At 37.9% G+C, this 18,357-nt stretch overlaps 1 protein-coding gene across 2 annotated transcripts in view; it reads right to left on the bottom strand.

The window, feature by feature from the left end:
• Positions 1 to 18,357, bottom strand: part of STXBP3 (syntaxin binding protein 3) — a 50,102-nt gene that overhangs the window by 8,617 nt on the left and 23,128 nt on the right. For both annotated transcript variants that reach the window (XM_081322658.1, XM_081322659.1), the window contains exons 8-13: positions 16,445 to 16,535; positions 15,684 to 15,808; positions 11,850 to 11,954; positions 10,999 to 11,056; positions 10,542 to 10,607; positions 483 to 563 (exon numbers count right to left, since the gene is read on the bottom strand). In XM_081322658.1, coding sequence (XP_081178784.1) covers positions 483 to 563; positions 10,542 to 10,607; positions 10,999 to 11,056; positions 11,850 to 11,954; positions 15,684 to 15,808; positions 16,445 to 16,535 — 526 coding nt within the window. The remainder of the gene's footprint in view (positions 1 to 482; positions 564 to 10,541; positions 10,608 to 10,998; positions 11,057 to 11,849; positions 11,955 to 15,683; positions 15,809 to 16,444; positions 16,536 to 18,357) is intronic.

Genomic DNA, 18,357 nt, shown 5'->3' with positions numbered 1-18,357 from the left:
GGAAGGGTGCTGAGGTGGGGGCGGCCAGGCCAAACAAAGTGGCAGGTGGAGCGCCGGAGGCTTGGGGAAGGAGGGTGGTGAAGTGGGCAGGTGTCCTGCCGTCAGCACCCATGCTTTTCCTTACCTGACTCCCAGCCCAGTACCGTTTCTCCTTCATGATCTGCTGCCACGTGCAGGGAAACATAAGAGATTTGGGGGGGGGAAGTTCAATCAATCAGTTCCAACTTCTTGTGAAAAAAAAAAAGATCTTGTGAATTTGGAATTGATTGACCATCCCCCCCCCCCAAACTTCTTTTGTTTCCTTGCACGTGGGTGCGGTAGATCATGAAGGAGAAACGGCACGGGGTTCCGAGAATTTTTCTTTTCTAACTGACCAAGTTAAAACGGCTGACGGAAGGATGAACGGATGGATAAAAAAATAAACAGGCTAGGATTTGTCTAGGTAGTATAAAAAACCCTGGACATTTAAATGCTTCACATACCTGTTCCACTTTGCACAGCTTTTCTATATTACTCTTAAATTTATTCATGCAATCTTCAGCTATGTTAAGGTGCACAACTTGCTGTAAAACAGAAAGGGGAAAAGCCATTTTTTCTGGAAGTAAGTTAAATTACATTTACAATTTAAGAATAATTGACAAACACTTGTATTTCCTAAAACCAATATGTTAGTATTTGGATTTAAATAAAAAGCAATCACATTATTCATCATTTTAGGCAGAAACTGTTTTAAGTATAATGAACAAGACTTACACTATAGTCAAGCCATTATTTTATTTCTGAGACTATAGCTGTAACAGTCAGGAAGAAAATAAAGTCTACTGAACTTAGAAGGCTATATCTTAATGAAGACATGCTTAGGAAATAATGAAATAATGGAAATTATTGATTTTTGTGACATTTAGAATATAGTAGTAAGAATTTATGAGGATTAATATCAACTGCAGCAAATCAGAAAGTTCACAGAGTCACAAAATGTTAAGTACCGTATTTTCCGGCGTATAAGACGACTGGGCGTATAAGACGACCCCCTACATTTCCTGTTAAATTATAGGGTTTGGGCTGTACTCGCCGTATAAGACTACCCCTCTTCCAATGCACACCAAATAAAAATTAAAAAACATCAGATTTGATTTTAATATGGTAATTTTAATTCAAATGCTTATGACATGCAGGTGCTTAGTAGGAAAACTGTCACTTATAAACATAAGGCTGTTTGTCATCAAACATGTAAACATAAAACAGTGCAAGTGGAAATAATAATAATAATAATAATAATAATAATAATAATAATAATAATAATAATAATAATAATAATAATAATAATAATAATAATAATTTGGAGGGGACCTTGGAGGTCATCTAGTCCAACCCCCTGCTAAGGCAGGAAACCCTATACCATTTCAGACAAATGGCTGTCCAGTCTCTTCTTAAAAACTTCCAGTGTTGGAGCATTCACCACTTCCACTGGTTAATTGTTCTAACTGTCAGGAAGTTTCTCCTTAGTTCTAGGTTGCTTCTCTCCTTGACTAGTTTCCATCCATTGCTTCTTGTCCTGCTTTCAGGTGCTTTGGAGAATAGCTTGGCTCCCTCTGCTTTGTGGCAGCCCCTGAGATATTGGATCACTGCTATCATGTCACCCCTCACCCTTCTCTTCGTTAAACTACACATACCCAATTCCAGCAACCGTTCCCTATTTTCCTAATTCACTTTTTCACTTTTCCTAATTCACTCTAAAGCTTTCCCTGCGCAGAGCCTTAAGTAACACCAGCTGCCTGCAATTAGTGCAGGTTCGCATCCCACCAGGCTCAAGGTTGACTCAGCTTTCCATCCTTCCAAGGTAGGTAAAATGAGGACCCAGATTGTTGGGGGCAATAAGCTGACTTTGTAATAATGCTGCTTGGGGGTGTGTGAAAGCCCTAATAAATAGGCATATACACAGAATGAAGGCTATTGCTAAGCACATTGATTTGTGCTTTAAATTGTAAGCCACCCTGAGTCTTCGGAGAAGGGCCAGATATAAATGGGATTTTAAAAAAAAAGACCAAATGGGAGATCCGCTCCAGGTTTTCCAGCCAGCCCGCCCAGTTCCTGAGTCAAATGTGTCCTTAGAGCTAAGCCGCTGCTCTGGCTGCTGCCTTCTCCACCTGCCTTTCAAGTTGGGATATACTACAGCTGCTCTTCAACTTTAGAAGGAAAGACGCCCAGACCCCAGCCTGTAAAAAATCACAGACTGCAGCTTCTTCTCCAATTGGTCCCGCTTTCCCTGCGCAGACTAAATGGGAGATCCGCTCCAGGTTTTCCAGCCAGCCCTGTCCCTAAATTTTCAGCACCCGGCGTATAAGATGACCCCTGACTTTTGAGAAGATTTTCATGGGTTAAAAAGTAGTCTTATACGCCGGAAAATACGGTAATATATCCATGACACTAAACAACAGTTATACAATCCTTTGATGTCTGCAGAGGTATTTAAATGACTAAAATCAAAAGTAAATGAACTGTGATCTGCTCAAATAACAACCATGTAAATATACAAGATCTGTTTAATTCAAATATAAAACTACTTAAAAATCATGGTTTTGATACATACAGTAATAGTGCACTGATGCAGATACATCTATAATCATGCTTTTATCTCAGCATAATTTGGGCAGAGTTTTAGGCCATAATCAGGATTTAAAAAGAAAGAAGACAAAATTTCCAATATGGTATGAATTCTTGAAGCTCAATCATTCTGCTGTTAACTACATAGATCACATAAGGCAGGGGTGTCAAACTCAATTTCATTGAGGGCCGCATCAGCATCGCAGTTGCCCTCAGGGGGCCAGGTGGGTATGGCCAGGGTGGGCGTGGCCTACTGGGTGGGCGTGGCTAGAGTGCGTATGGCCTACTGGGTGGGCGTGGCCAGCTCTACATCGTTCGCATCAAGGGTGCCTGGGCAAGAGTGGGAGAGAACTGAGGGTCTCTGGCAGAAGGAGGGTCTCTGGGCCAGGGCCAAGACAGTGGGGGCCATTCCCTCACTGTTTCCAGGATGGCTTCGCGGGCCACATGAAACCACTTTGCGGGCCGGATCCGGCCCCCGGGCCTTGTGTTTGACATGTTTGACATAGAGGGGGGCGGAGCCAACTGTCAGAGCGGGCGGCTGTGTGAACGGAGCTCTCTCCACGCACAACCTCTCACCCAGTGTTCGCGGGGGCTTTTCAGAGCTTCAGGAGGTCCTGTAGGGACATCCGAAGTTGCAGGCAGCCCGGAGAATCTTCATGAGCGGCGGTTCGTGTTGAAGATCCGGAGAAAGTCTGATGCGAGCGAACCGGGGAGAAGGAGGCCAGTAATGGCCGACATGAAGATCTGACAGAGGGACGGAGCTAGCACGTAAGCAGCGGGACAACGGTAGAGCGGAGCTGACGGAGAGTGTATCCGAATATTTAATAGGAAGCGCTTGAGAAAGAGGTACTGGTTCGAAGTGGGAGCCTCACGGAGAGGGAATAAGCGGCGATAGAAGTCTTGAGGGAGGCGTTTGGCAAAAACAGCAAGGGAAAGAAAGCCGAAGACTATATGACTGTATTCTAGCTGGAGATAAGCTACAACAGGTCAAAGTCTGAGCTTTGGAGCCTTAGAGACTGAACTCTGGATTGTCGGGCGTGGAAAGCGATCAGCTTGGTCTAGTCTGGTCTATCCTGGTAAATTTTGAATTTGTGAACTTTTGAAACTTTTGAAATTCTACTCTACTTGTCACGGGCGGCCATTTGATATAGCAATTTAGTAACTGGAGGTTTGTTTAGTGGGACACCTACTGGTCTTTGACAGCAGAGGAAGACGGAAGACGGAAAAGGTACCAATTTCTGCGCCGGAAACGGGGGGGGGAAAAAAAAGAAGAACGTGACTTTGAATATATTCATACTATAGAATTCTATTATATAAATTGCTTAGTTGGTAATAAGTATCTGGTGGTAACTGTTTTATATATCTTTTGTCATAGAGTTAAAAGGTTTATATAAGACTCAGGGTATTACACATTGATAAAACGCTGTTATAATTGGGAAAACATGACAAGTATCTCGGGAGCAACTAAGCCTAGCGCTGGCAAAAAGGCGGCAGCACAGGGACAGGGGATGGCCTCAAGTCCCTCCAATCAGAAATCTATAGAGGATATGCTGCAAAGGGAAAGATCTAACTCGAATTCCTTTAAAGATTTACATGCCCTTTTGCAAAACCTACACGAGGCAATGGCCAAAAACCACGAGGAGATGAAGAGAGAAATAGGCCAAATAAGAAACGACACTGGTGAATTAAAGGGGAAAATCCAAGCGATAGATGATAAATTTGAAGGGATTCAACAACAATTAGTCAAAAATGAACAAAGACTTCAAGATATGGAAGCTAGAATGGAAAAAGAGGAAAAGAGAGTAGATGATTTAAATGAAACACTCCTTCAGGCTAATAAGGAGTTAGAAACAACAGTCATTTTTCTGGAAGCAGAAAAGGCTGCTCATTATTTACGCTTCCAAAACGTTCAAGAAAAAAGAGGGGAAGATCTGTTGGTCATGATGGCAGAACTGATGGCAAAGGCACTCGGTGTAGGGAAGGAGGAAATGCTGGCGGAAATTGATGAAACATACAGGGTTCAAACTAATTATGCGAGAAGGCACAACCTCCCAAAAGTACATGTAAGGTTAGTTAAAAAATCAATTCGGGATGAGCTTCTGCATAGATCTAGAGAGGAACCATTAGAATTTCGGGGCCAATCAATCACCATCCTTAAACAGATACCTAAAAGGATGAGGGATCTGAGACGCGGCTATCAATTCTTAACATCTAAATTAATAAGAGAAAATGTAAACTTTAGATGGCTAACTCCAGAGGGTATCCTAGTTACGTGGCAGGATAGAAGGCATAGACTGGACACGATAGAGAAGGCAGAAGATTTTTACAAACGCCACTTCCATAGCCAAGAGGAAGTAGATTTAGAAGATCAAGATGGAAGGGAGGTAAGAGAAAGAGATACAATACGTGTGGCAATGGATGGGAAGATCTTAGCTACAGAGGATAGAAGGAACAAATCCGGTGAGTTAACAGAGAAACATGGAACTAGAGACAAGGAAGAGAGAGAGCCCCGAATCACGAGATCCACAAAAACCAGAAATAAGTAAGATGAAGGGAGGTGAGTGTAGTATTATGTCTGTGAATATTAATGGATTGAATTCGCCAGTGAAAAGGCAGAAATTTTTTAATAGGCTTATTCACCAACAATTGGATATCGTGGCAATACAAGAAGTCCATATAAAGGAACAACAAAAATATTTGTTAGTACAACCAAGAATAGGGAACCTATTCGTTTCCTTAGACCGACACAAGAAAAAGAGAGGAGTGGCACTATATGTAAACCCAAAATTGACTGCAAAACAAATTTATAACGATAAAGAGGGTAGAATACTGATAGTCGAGGTTGTAATAAACCACAGGAAGGTCATGATGGTAGAGATATATGCCCCAAACCATAACCAAGAACAATTTTTCAAAACACTTCACAATAAGATATGTAGCATTGATTATGAGGAGATTTGTTTAATAGGAGATTTTAATGCTATCCTAGATATAAATTTGGATTATATGGGAAAGACGCTTAGGAAAAAGAAGAGAAGAACTCTACCGAGATCTTTTCTCAACTTGGCTGAGGAACTAAATATCCAAGATGTCTGGAGGGAAAGAAATCGTAAGGCTAGACAATATACATATTACTCCAACCGACATAACTCATGGTCTAGAATAGACATGGTATGGATGACGAAAGAAATTAGTTCAGAAATAGACGAGGTACATATAGCGACAGGTACTTGGGCAGATCACAATCCTATTAAACTTAACTGGAAAGGTTCCAAAAAAATACCCAGATGGACGCTTCAAAGAGCAATTTTAAAAGAAGACGAATTCAAATCTAAGATGGAGAGAGAACTAAGTTTTTTCTTTAAGGAAAATAAAGCTATAGACACCTCAGTACAAAACAATTGGGATACAGCTAAGGCAATGATGAGAGGGGTAGCGAGGGCATACATGGTATACAAAAATAAGGGGAAAAGACAACAACGGGAAAGATTAGAAGAGGAATATAAGAGCTTAGAAGTTACACTCCAACAAGATCCACAAAAAGAGAATATCAAGCAATCTATGGATCTGATTAAACACAAACTTAACATTCTAGACAAAGAGAAATTAGCACAACAATTGAGAAACACGAAACAAAATTTTTTTGAAAATGCAAATAAACCGGGCCGGTGGCTCGCATATAAATTGGGAAAACAAAAGGGGAAAAACTGGATTCACGAACTACGAGATGAGGAAGGGAGAATATTCCACCAGGAGGAAAAAAAAAAATTATAGCCCAGGAATATTATGAACGTTTATACAAAGAAGATAGTCAGGCAAGTGTGGAGAAAATGGAGGAATATTTTCAAAGAGCCAAACTACCCAAGGTCACAGAAGATACCAGAAATATGTTAAACGAGGAAATTCGACTATCTGAGGTGATTAAAGCTATTAATGCACAAAAGAATAATAAAGCATCGGGACCCGACGGTCTTCCATCAGAAATTTATAAAGAATTACAAAATATCCTAGCTCAACCCCTAGTGGAGGTATTTAACGCAGTATTAGAAGGCGCAAGAACGCCTAAATCTTGGCTAGAGGCAAACATAACCCTTATCCCGAAAGATAACACGGACCATACATTAATCCAAAATTATAGACCCATATCACTTCTTAACTCGGACTACAAGATATTTACATCAATTATAGCGGAATGATTGAAACGATTTCTGAATGATTTCATACACGCAGATCAGAATGGTTTTCTCGCTAAGAGACACACTAAGCACAACATTAGAATAATATTAGATACATTGGAGTACTATGAATTACATAGCGAACAACAGATGGCATTACTTTTCTTAGACGCCCAAAAGGCATTTGACAATGTTAAATGGTCTTTTTTGTGCCAACAGCTTAGCTTTATGAATATGGGTGAAAAATTTATAAATATAATTAGGGCAATTTATGACAATCAGGAAGCAAAAATAATTATTAATGGGGAAGCATCTAGCAAGTTTCAAATTCAAAAGGGAACACGGCAAGGCTGCCCCTTATCACCATTGCTGTTTATATTGACTCTTGAAGTATTAACGAGAACTATAAGAAACGACCCAAAGATAAAAGGATTAACCATTAAAAAGGAAACCTTTAAATTGCAAGCTTTCGCGGACGATCTGGTTTTTATTATGGAGGATCCATGTCAGACGGGACCAAAGCTATTGGAAGAATTATCTAAATATGGTGAGGTTGCCGGACTGCGAATAAATAGAAATAAGACCAAGATGATTGTTAAAAATATGACCAATAAACAAAAAGGTAATCTGGCCGGAATCATGGATATAGAAATAGTCAAGAAAATAAAATATCTAGGGATTAACATTACGGCTAGATGCACTTCACTCAAAAAGGATAATTATGATAATGTAGTGAACCAAATAAAAGGTGATCTGGAAAGATGGGGAAACCTAAAACTCTCATTATTGGGAAGAATTGCTGTCATTAAGATGAATATTCTGCCTAAAATCCTGTTTCTGTTTCAGAATATCCCAATTCAACTCGACTCTAAATTTTTTCGAAATTTGGATAAATTATCTCTAAATTTTATTTGGCAGGGGAAAAAACCAAGAATTAAATTGAAATATTTACAGGACACGAAGGGGGTTTTGGATTGCCAGACTGGGAATTATATTACCATGCCGCGGCCCTGAGCTGGATTAGAGAATGGGTAATCTTGAGAAATAGAAGACTATTAACTTTAGAGGGTCACGATTTACAATATGGCTGGCATGCTTTCCTATGGACGGAGAAACAAGGTCTTTTCTCGCATTTTCAAAGACATCGGATCAGGCAAGCGCTACTTAATACTTGAAAAAAAATTAGATCTCACAATTACACCAAAATACCGGTCTGGCTATCCACCCTTGAAGCGATAGTTTACCCAAATCTGTTTGATTTGGGTAACATAATCTCATACAAGGATATTCTGAATGAGGAGGGGGAATTGAAACTTAGGAATGAACTAGAATTACAAGGTATAAAACTCGATTGGTGGGCCTACTTACAAATCCAATCGAGATTTAGGAAGGATAAAAATGAATGGGGGATATATACCTCTGAAACAGCATTGGACAAAATATTATTGGGACCGGACTCTAAACAAATAAGGAATTTTTATAAATTACTTTTGGGATATAAGCTGTTTGAAGAGCAAGTGAAAGACCCCATGTTGACCTGGGCTAACAATTTAGGACATAACATCGACTTAGATACTTGCCAAACAATTTGGGATAGAAATAAAAGGATAACACTGGCCTCATCGTATAAAGAAAATTTATTTAAAATGTTTTATCGATGGCATCTTCCCCCAGCCCGCTTAGCAAAAATGTACACAACAGCATCTCCCAAATGTTGGAAGTGTTCTGAAGAGATAGGCACATACTTCCACACGTGGTGGTCTTGCAGTAAAACACAAAAATTTTGGAGAATGATTTGGATTTGGCTGAAAGAAATATTGAAACAAGATCTTGAGTTTAGTCCAGAACTTTTCTTGTTGGGAATCACGAAAGAGAAATATCCTAAAGATGTGCTATACTTAATGATCCATATTATCACAGCAGCTAGAATATCATTTGCGCAAAAATGGAAAAAGAATGAGATCCCAGGAGAAAAAGAGGTTATTAGGAAAATTTGGGATTGCGCTGAAATGGACAAATTAACTTTGGAATTAAAGAATAAAGATCAATCAGACTATTATAGAATATGGAACAAATTGTATCTTTGGATGGATAAAAAGAAAGGTCTCTATTAGGTTTTACAGACTAGCTTACTGTTTTAAATATTGTGGTATTTCACCGATTTGTAATCTAAGTGTATTTAAGTGTATTTTTGATGTACATATGTACATGTATATATATATATCTAAACATTGTAGACAAAAAGGTTTGTCAGCTCGCTGGTACTGTGTCCAATGTTTTTAAATAATAAATTTAATAAAATTTAAAAAAAAAACAACAACAACAGTTATACAATCCTTTGATGTCTGCAGAGGTATTTAAATGACTAAAATCAAAAGTAAATGAACTGTGATCTGCTCAAATAACAACCATGTAAATATACAAGATCTGTTTAATTCAAATATAAAACTACTTAAAAATCATGGTTTTGATACATACAGTAATAGTGCACTGATGCAGATACATCTATAATCATGCTTTTATCTCAGCATAATTTGGGCAGAGTTTTAGGCCATAATCAGGATTTAAAAAGAAAGAAGACAAAATTTCCAATATGGTATGAATTCTTGAAGCTCAATCATTCTGCTGTTAACTACATAGATCACATAAGGCAGGGGTGTCAAACTCAATTTCATTGAGGGCCGCATCAGCATCGCAGTTGCCCTCAGGGGGCCGGGTGGGTATGGCCAGGGTGGGCGTGGCCTACTGGGTGGGCGTGGCTAGAGTGCGTATGGCCTACTGGGTGGGCGTGGCCAGCTCTACATCGTTCGCATCAAGGGTGCCTGGGCAAGAGTGGGAGAGAACTGAGGGTCTCTGGCAGAAGGAGGGTCTCTGGGCCAGGGCCAAGACAGTGGGGGCCATTCCCTCACTGTTTCCAGGATGGCTTCGCGGGCCACATGAAACCACTTTGCGGGCCGGATCCGGCCCCCGGGCCTTGTGTTTGACATGTCTGACATAAGGCCATCTCTGAAAACTGGTTTTCATCTTCTCCACTTAACTACTAAGGAAATTTCAACAATTTTATAAAATAGACTTATTAAATAGGACAATTATTATTGAAAGCCTTAGAATCTGGGAAGTTAATTTGAGTTTAAACTCAAATCTTGTTAGATATGTTTGTGCCATAGAAGTATTTTAAAATCTATTTGCAGCAAGTCATCAAAAACGTACGCCAGATTGTATTGTACCCCACTAAAAATTAAGACTATTAAATTGTAATCTTTCTAGACTGTGATAGCAGGATAATAAGCAAATTGGAATCTATTACCAATTCTTGGGTTGAATGTACATTAGGAAATTGAAAATCCTTTCACGGCACCAAAAGCATATACATTGATATTTAAGAAAATTCGATAGGTGCCAGTTTTATTACTACAAATTATGGAATTTAAGTCTGGAGAAATGTGCTCTGGTTAACAAAAAACACAGGAAAACCTTACAGTGAATAAAGGATATATTCAAACATGGTCATTGTTAATATAGCTAATAATATTTTTAATAATAAATTACTTCATATAAATATCATTCTGGACAGAAATACTGAATATAGATTTTTATAATATTTTGTCCTTTTTTCTCTCTGAATATATACTTTCAGGTTTCAGTGTCTTCCTTCACTTCCTCCCTCTGCCATTTTTTCTACCTTTTCATTGTTGATTCATTTTCTTTTTAACTACATTTTAAAAAACATTTTCTTTCATTGTCATATAATTTTCTGCTTACCTTAGTAATCTGCTTACGAAAGTAGGGCATCTTTTTCATAAGCTGGGCCAGATTATTTAATGATATCTGGGAAAAAGCAGTTGTAAGGTCAATTCAAATATTTAATATTTAACATTTCTTTTTGACCTCTTAATTTTTTCATTCAAAGATCAGGAAATATAATTATTACAGAGTACAATAAAATTAATAAGGTTACTGTCTTATAGATAAGGTAACCATATTGCCAGAAAATGTTTTAGTGCCTACGAAGGATTTTAATCATTTATCAAAACAGTTAAGTATTAAGGGCATTTTATATATTTGAAATCCAAGAACATTTGCTTTTCAGGAATTCTCCTTTCCACATCTGTTCTTTTAGCATCATGTTGTTGGTTAACTTTTTAAAGGATGATTTAAAGAATACATTATTACATTCTTTATTACATTATTATTATATAAACATGAAAAAAAATCTTACTTTGCCTTCTGTTGCTTTTCTTTTTGAAGAAACTTCCTTCATAAGTTTTGGTATTTCCCTGAAAGTTTAAACAAAATCTTATTAAATTAAATATACATGGAACAATTGTCTAAAGCAGAGGTCCCCAACCTTTTGGGCACTAGGGACCGGTTCCGTGGAGAGAGGTATTTCTGCAGACTGGAGAATGTGTGGTTTTGTGTGCTGCCTGCATCCCACAGATGGGGCTTTGCTTGTTAGTGCGGACCAGTTGTTGGTATGCCACGGACCGGTACTGGTCCACAGATCGGGGGTTGGGGACCAGTACCAGTACAGTGTCATTTGCTTAGTGACAAGCATTGTTTTAGACTAGCCTGTCTCAACGTTTTTACCCAGGAGGAACCATAAATAATTTTCAGCTCTCAGACAACTCTGGAAGCTGAGATGTGGCATGCGCAAGACTCCCACTAGTTCAGAAAATGTTTACATTTTTTTTGTGAACACTAGTTCAGAATTTTTAAATTATGATTTTTCATAGAACCTGTAGTGCTTTCTCATGGAACTCTAGAATTCTGAATAAAAAATAAATAAAAATAAATAAATACAAATAAAAAAATCTGTTTCAAACAAATATAACTTTAGGTATGTAGACAAGTTGGAGAGAAAAATATTTAGTAGTTCAATCAAAATAACAAAATGAGGAAGACAGGTTATTTCACCATCAAATAATTCTATGAGGTGCTTATATTTTAATATATCTACATTGTGGGTTCCCAACACGTGGTAAAAACTGCTTGTGTACATACACACAGTTTAAGCTTTATGTAACTGTTATTCCATAACTGTGCTTACAATATTAAAAAAGTGTCACTTACTCCAATACATCCGCAATATGTCTGTGTCGGATTTTCACCCAAAGATCATCATCTTCCTCTAGAATGGCTTCTTTTTCTTTCCCACTTGCACCATCAGTCTTATACCTATGTTTAAAAGGCAATTTATTCATTTTAATCTATGAAGCTAAACGTACAAAATATTTTTGGCACAGATATTTCATAATTACAGAAAAGCAGTATAGCAAAGCTCTTATTTTGAATGCATATCAAGAATCTGATGAAATCACAAGTTGCACTTTTCATGAAGTGCTGCAGTTTTAAGCATTCTCTATGTCCCTAAGCAAATGTGGAGGTAATATCCCATATGGAAAGTTTATGCTGAAAGTATAATTTTATTAAGTTACAACAACACATATAAAACTGCATAAACTGAAATGCAACATAGATTCCCTAAATGTATTTAGATTATCTAGCTTTAGTACACTGAATTTGACACTACTCAGCTTGTTTAAAATCCTGTTCTGCAGAGAATATTTTATTTTACATAAATAAATAATCCAAATATTAACGTCACATGCAATCACAGCAGACTCTGATAGAGTAACTATTTAGTTCACATATATCTATCACTAACATGCTTAGCATTACATTTCCAACTATTAAGCAGATTACTAAAGACTGAAGGAATACTACAGAGTGCACTAAAGTTATGCCACGAAACACTTTATATGCATAGAAACTCACAGAAACTGATTCAACCAGAAAGCAGTAGAAATACAAGAGGGGAAAATGGAAAGTTAGTTTTAGCAAAAGTTATTTCATGGCTGTAATACTAAATAAAGTACTGACTACTCTTGAAGCATTTCTTCTAGTTGAATGCAATAGTTGTTCACTAATCATCTACACTTGTTTGTATCTGGTATACAGCTACTAGGGCTGGGCAAATTCTTCAATGTAATTGCTTATGAATGCACAGGATTATGTAGGAAGCTCCCCTTTTCTGTCTCATGCAGTTCCTTCTAAAGCTGTTCCTGGCTGCCTCTGCACACATATGCATGGAACACCACTTCACCAGCAGGCAGATAACACCGAGAGCAAATAATGAATAGCTGTGCAAATCGTAGAGAAAGACATGGCTGTTTTAATAATTCAGAAAGAGGGCGGTTCACAGACACTACTTTGTGTTCCTAAGATTGGTTTGGAAACATTTACACAAGCCGTACATATATCAACAACTTACTTTTGGATTTTTGAAGTGAGGTCTGAGACCTGCTTAGGTGTCATTTTTAAAATAGGTATTTTTTTAAAAAGCTGCCATTAGGCACAAAAGTTCTATCAGCAAAAATATGAAAATCAAGTATATTCATTGTAGTAGTTTACAGAGAGATTGCATTAGTACTGCAATTGCATAATGGCTTGTTGATCATTAATTTAAATTATGCCACAGAGGAAAATCTCTCACCAAAGTATTGCTTACATCAGGGGTGTCAAACTCGTAATGTCACGTGACGTGTCGTGATGTATTGCGACTTTTTTTCCATTGCCAGCAATGAGGTGGGCACGGTTTTGCCATGATGCATCCGGCCCTAGGGCCAGCAGTTTGACACCCCTGGCTTACATTAAAAGTGACCTCTAGAACAATTTTCCATGATTTGTTGCCTTCTAAATACATTGGATACATTTCCTCAAGCTCTAGCCAAATCATGTTTGCCTGTTCCAGGAAATAAATTCAAATACATTTGGAAGTTCTCAAGAAATAAATAATCCTGGTTAGCTCAAAATACAAAGCAAGGCATTTCGTAAAATATAAATGTTCAGTTTTCAATTGTCTGTTATAGTGTTATTTCAGCAGTGAAATCAGCAGATAATATTCCCAAGGAATACTACATAGGCTATTTTTGCCTAAAATGAAAATATGCACAGAAGTACATAGAGGAACCTATGGTGCTGGGATGCACTAGACCAGTGATGGCGAACCTTTTAGAGACTGAGTGTCCAAACTGCAACCCAAAACCCACTTATGTATCACTGGGTACTGGGTGGGTGTGGCCAATTGGGTGGGTGTGGCTGCAGTGGTAACGGCAGACTGGGTGGGACTAAAAAGTTCAATCAATTCCAAAACTGCGAGAACTATTTTTCCCCGCGAGAAGTTGAAATTGATTGATTGAACCTTTTTTTTGTACACGGCGGTGGAGGCCTAAAGCGAAAAGGTTTTATAAAACCCAGCCGAAGACCTAGGACTAGGACTAGGCGCACATGCCCACAGAGGGCACGTGCAATATATATATATATATATATATGTATGTATATGTATGTGTGTGTGTATATATATATATATATATATATATGTATGTATATGTATGTGTGTGTATATGTATATATATATATATATATATATATATATATATATATATATATATATATATACATATAGCGTAAATATATATACATATAGCGTAAATATATATATATATTGCATAAATATATATATATATTGCGTAAATATATATATATATTTACTCAGAAGACAGTAAGAAACTGAGATGTTCTATTTACATCTCTCTCTCTCTCTCTCTCTCTATATATATATATATATATATATACACACACATATACATATACATACAGACACACACACTCAGAAATAAATCCCGCATGCTTAACGATATGATGAGAAAAACTCTTTAGAAGTATCTATTATATATAGATATAATATCTATAATATAATGGTAATACTGTGACCTACGATGTGATCTGAGTTTTGTTTAATTTTCTAATGAGATCCTGGTTAAACAAACAATACAAAATAGTGTACTTTACTGCAGGGCTTTTCAACCGGTGGTATGTGTACCACCTGTGGTACTTTGCCATGTGGCAGGTGGTACGTGACTGCTAGCCAAGTGTAGCAGGGGACGGGAATGAGCCAAAGTGACTCAAGCCTGAGGGAGAGGAGCTGCAGCTGCAGGACTGTCTGGGCTCGGCAGAAGCGCCAGGAGCCGGCAGGGCTCCAGCTGATTGGCGCTTCTAGAAGCAGCTCGGAGCTGGAGGTGAACTGAAGAAAAAAGGGGGCAATGGGGTAGGCGCGGTTTTAATATGATGCATCTGGCTCGCAGTTTGACATGCCTGCACTATATCCTCAATGATTAGGAGACAACTACATTCTAAGACGGTAAAACAGCCTCAAACTATGATACTCCCTCTACCATGCTTCATATTTGTGATGTAGTTATTTTGTTAGAATACAGTATCTTGTATTTTTCAAACATAACATTCACTTTAAAGCCCAGGATGCCACTTTGTCTCATCTGTTCATAAAATATAGACTGCTGGATGGTTTTTGGCAAACTTGAGAAGGTAACAATGGACTTCTAAAGAACAATGGTTTTCCTTTGTTGGCATCTTTCCTTGTTTCAATGTTTTCCATATGACTCAAACTGTCTGCTTTAAGGGAGCTGACTATTCTAAGGCTTAACCTTAACCTCAGCAGGATTTAGACGCTCAGATTGTGGCAGATTGTTCACACAACATTCTCTCACGATATAGGCAGAAGATTTTCTGTTGCCTCCAGTGCACAACCAACCATAGGTTTGTGGCTCTTTAAATGAGAGAACTGTGAAGTTTCCACAGGACTGGGGATTTTGTAACCCTATCTAGCATGCCAGTATCTCCGCAGCTCCTCTTTTTGAAAGACAAAAAAAAGTCAGAATGCACTACAAAGCATTTTACTTCTTGGGATATTATTCAGACAATAAAGGGAGACAAAGAGAGTTTGAATATAAAATTGTATGTTTACTTATGCATCTTTAAGCTATTGCAGTTTGAAGCTATAAATCTATCATTAGTATATAAAGATCAAAACAAAATTGTACTTGCTTGTATGTATCATTTTCAATTGGTAGCAGATCATAAGCCATTGCCTGAAAAGTGAGCTCATGAAGCACAGTAGACACAGAGTCAAAGCCACGATCAATTATTAACAGCTGGGAATTAGTTTTGCCCTAAAAAAGAAAGAAAGAAATCCTGACATAACTTTTTGGCAATAAGAAAAAAGAGGAACAGAAAGCTGATTAAAATTTAATGTATAATTGTCTCTAAAACTATTAACCTCTTTCCTATATAGCTGTCCCAAGGAAAGAGAAAGCAGACTCTAGAAATGAAAGCAATGGAAACTAATGTTAGGAAGACATGATATAGCAAAACCAAAATGTTCCTTTACCATCCACAATGTATTAATGAAAATAATATTCAAAGAGAAGAGGATTTGATTCTCCATTCCATTCTTTGTGAAGAACACTTGTGTGTTCTTTCAGTGAAAGCATAGTGCTATCCCCTAGTCAATTTTTTATTGAAACTGCAGTAATATACAGAAATTACATGGTCTTAACAGTGCAATTATGTTTTTTTTTTCTTTTCCACTGGTTGCTTTTGTTTTTCTTTTTGCAGCTTATTAGCCATGAGTACAATTTCATATTCCATTGATAAAAAAGCAAAAACTCTTTTCTAAGAGTATATTGCAAAACCATTCAATAAAAACTGCTACGGTAATAGCATTTTTTCGTCCGCAGCTATACTTCCAAAAGATTTGAAAGAAGCTGTTTATTATTGCTTCAGAGAAAACAGAGCTTTCACTCTACCTTTACTTGACCTCGCTCGTCAATTTTAAAATAGTTTTCAAGCTTTTTCTCGATTAGCTGGGCAAGCCTGTTGGCATTATCCAAAGGTTTACTGAAAGAAAAAAAAAATGAAAGTATTTCTCTTTAACAACATTAGGCCATTAATGAATCTCTGAAAGAGCATTCACACACTTGTTAGAATTTGCTCTGCAGAAATTCAAAATGCTACATAATTATGCACTGGAAATTGCTTTAAACCAAAGACGATTGTACAGATTAGTCCTATTCGAATTTAAAGTGTAATTAGGAAGTGTGTACCACTTTATCTGAAAGGTAACAGTTGGGGAAAACTACAGGTAGCCCTTCTTATGAACACAATTGAGCCTGGAATTACGGTCGTAAATCACTGTAGTGAGGCACACCATGGCTGCCTTGTTCAATAACTGCAATCCCAGCATGCCCAATTATGATTTGCAAGCTATCTCCTGGGTTGTCAAGTGGAAACAGTCCCAAGCAAGGAGCACTCCCTCCCCCCCATCTATGTTATTTTGGCCACTCTACAGAGTAGCGCTAGAGGTGGCAATTTCAGCTGACCTCCACTGCCTTGAGCTGTTCTTCAAGCAAGCTTTTCTTTCCACCTGTAGGAGGGTTTACTGACCTTCTGCTAGGAAGCATCCCATTTTATCTGTAAGCCCTCACAATGTGCAGAAGTAAAGGAGCACATGCAAAATGGGGGATGAGACTTTTCATGCAACACAAGACAAGGCCTCAGGTGGTTCTCCAAGCCACCCATCCCATTTTTGCAAAACCCGGGGAAGATCAAAAGGTTTCTAATGGCTTGCAGAAGAAAGGGATGTCTACTGGCAAAAGGTAAGAAAATGCCTGGTGCAAAGTGAAAAGGAAGCCTGTCTGCAGAGGGAAAGGAACTCTCCCTTGCAGAGGGAAAGGGTCACCGGCTGGGAGAATGGCTTGAGGTGGTGAAGGTCAACTGGGCAGCAGGGACAATTGGAGCTGTGGATACTGCTTAATACCACTGTGCAGGATGGCTTAGATGGGAGGCAGATAAGCATGGAGAGGTTGCAGGCGCCCCTGCAGTCACAAGGGCAGGCGCACTGCCAAGTGCCTGAATTTTGATCACATGACCATGCAAGTGCTGCAATGGCTGTAACTTCAGGCTGGGGTCATAACTCCCTTGTTCAGTGCTATCATATTTTTTTTTTATTTAACAAGTTTTACAATACATTTTGACTTTAATCCCCCCTCCCCCACCCCTATCCAACCCTCCCTATCCCTCTCCCCCACTCCCTCCTCCCCCCCCCGACTTCCCAGAGCTAAATACAGGGCATAAAATCGAAAAACAAACATAAACACCCCTATGTTATCAACAATAAACTATAAATTCTATCTCTCTCTAGCTCATATAAAATGAGTACAAACAATATTAATATTACAAATAAAGTAGAAAAGAAAAAGAGGAAAACAGAAAAAGAGCTTTACTCAAAATAAATTTTCTTAATCCCAGTCCTTATTCATATTAATTTCAAAAAAAAAAGAAAAGAAAAAAAAACTTTCACCTGCTATTTGCATTCTCCCACCTTTCTCTAATTTCCAAACAAATTCTCAGTTACGCGCCAAAAGCGCCTATCTCTGTTAATCTTAATAATCTCCAACCAAACTAAACTATGATCAAAAATAGTTCTTGCATGTATCACGCCAAATGTCTCGCAGTTCCAAATCATCCTTAAGTTCAAATAAAAGTTCAAATAAAAAGAGTATATAAAAAAAGATTTAGGCAATCTCTAAGACAACTTGTTGTTAATTAGGAGCTTACATACCCACTCTTAGTTCAACACATACTTTAAGTCCATAACCCTAATATACTTTTCTAGCAAGCAAATAACATCAATCTTAAATTGTGTAAAATATTTAAAAAA

This window comes from Vipera berus, assembly GCF_964194415.1.
Source record: "Vipera berus genome assembly, chromosome: 3".
Classification (NCBI taxonomy): Eukaryota; Metazoa; Chordata; class Lepidosauria; order Squamata; family Viperidae; genus Vipera; species Vipera berus.
This window is presented reverse-complemented; position numbering and strand designations above follow the sequence as displayed.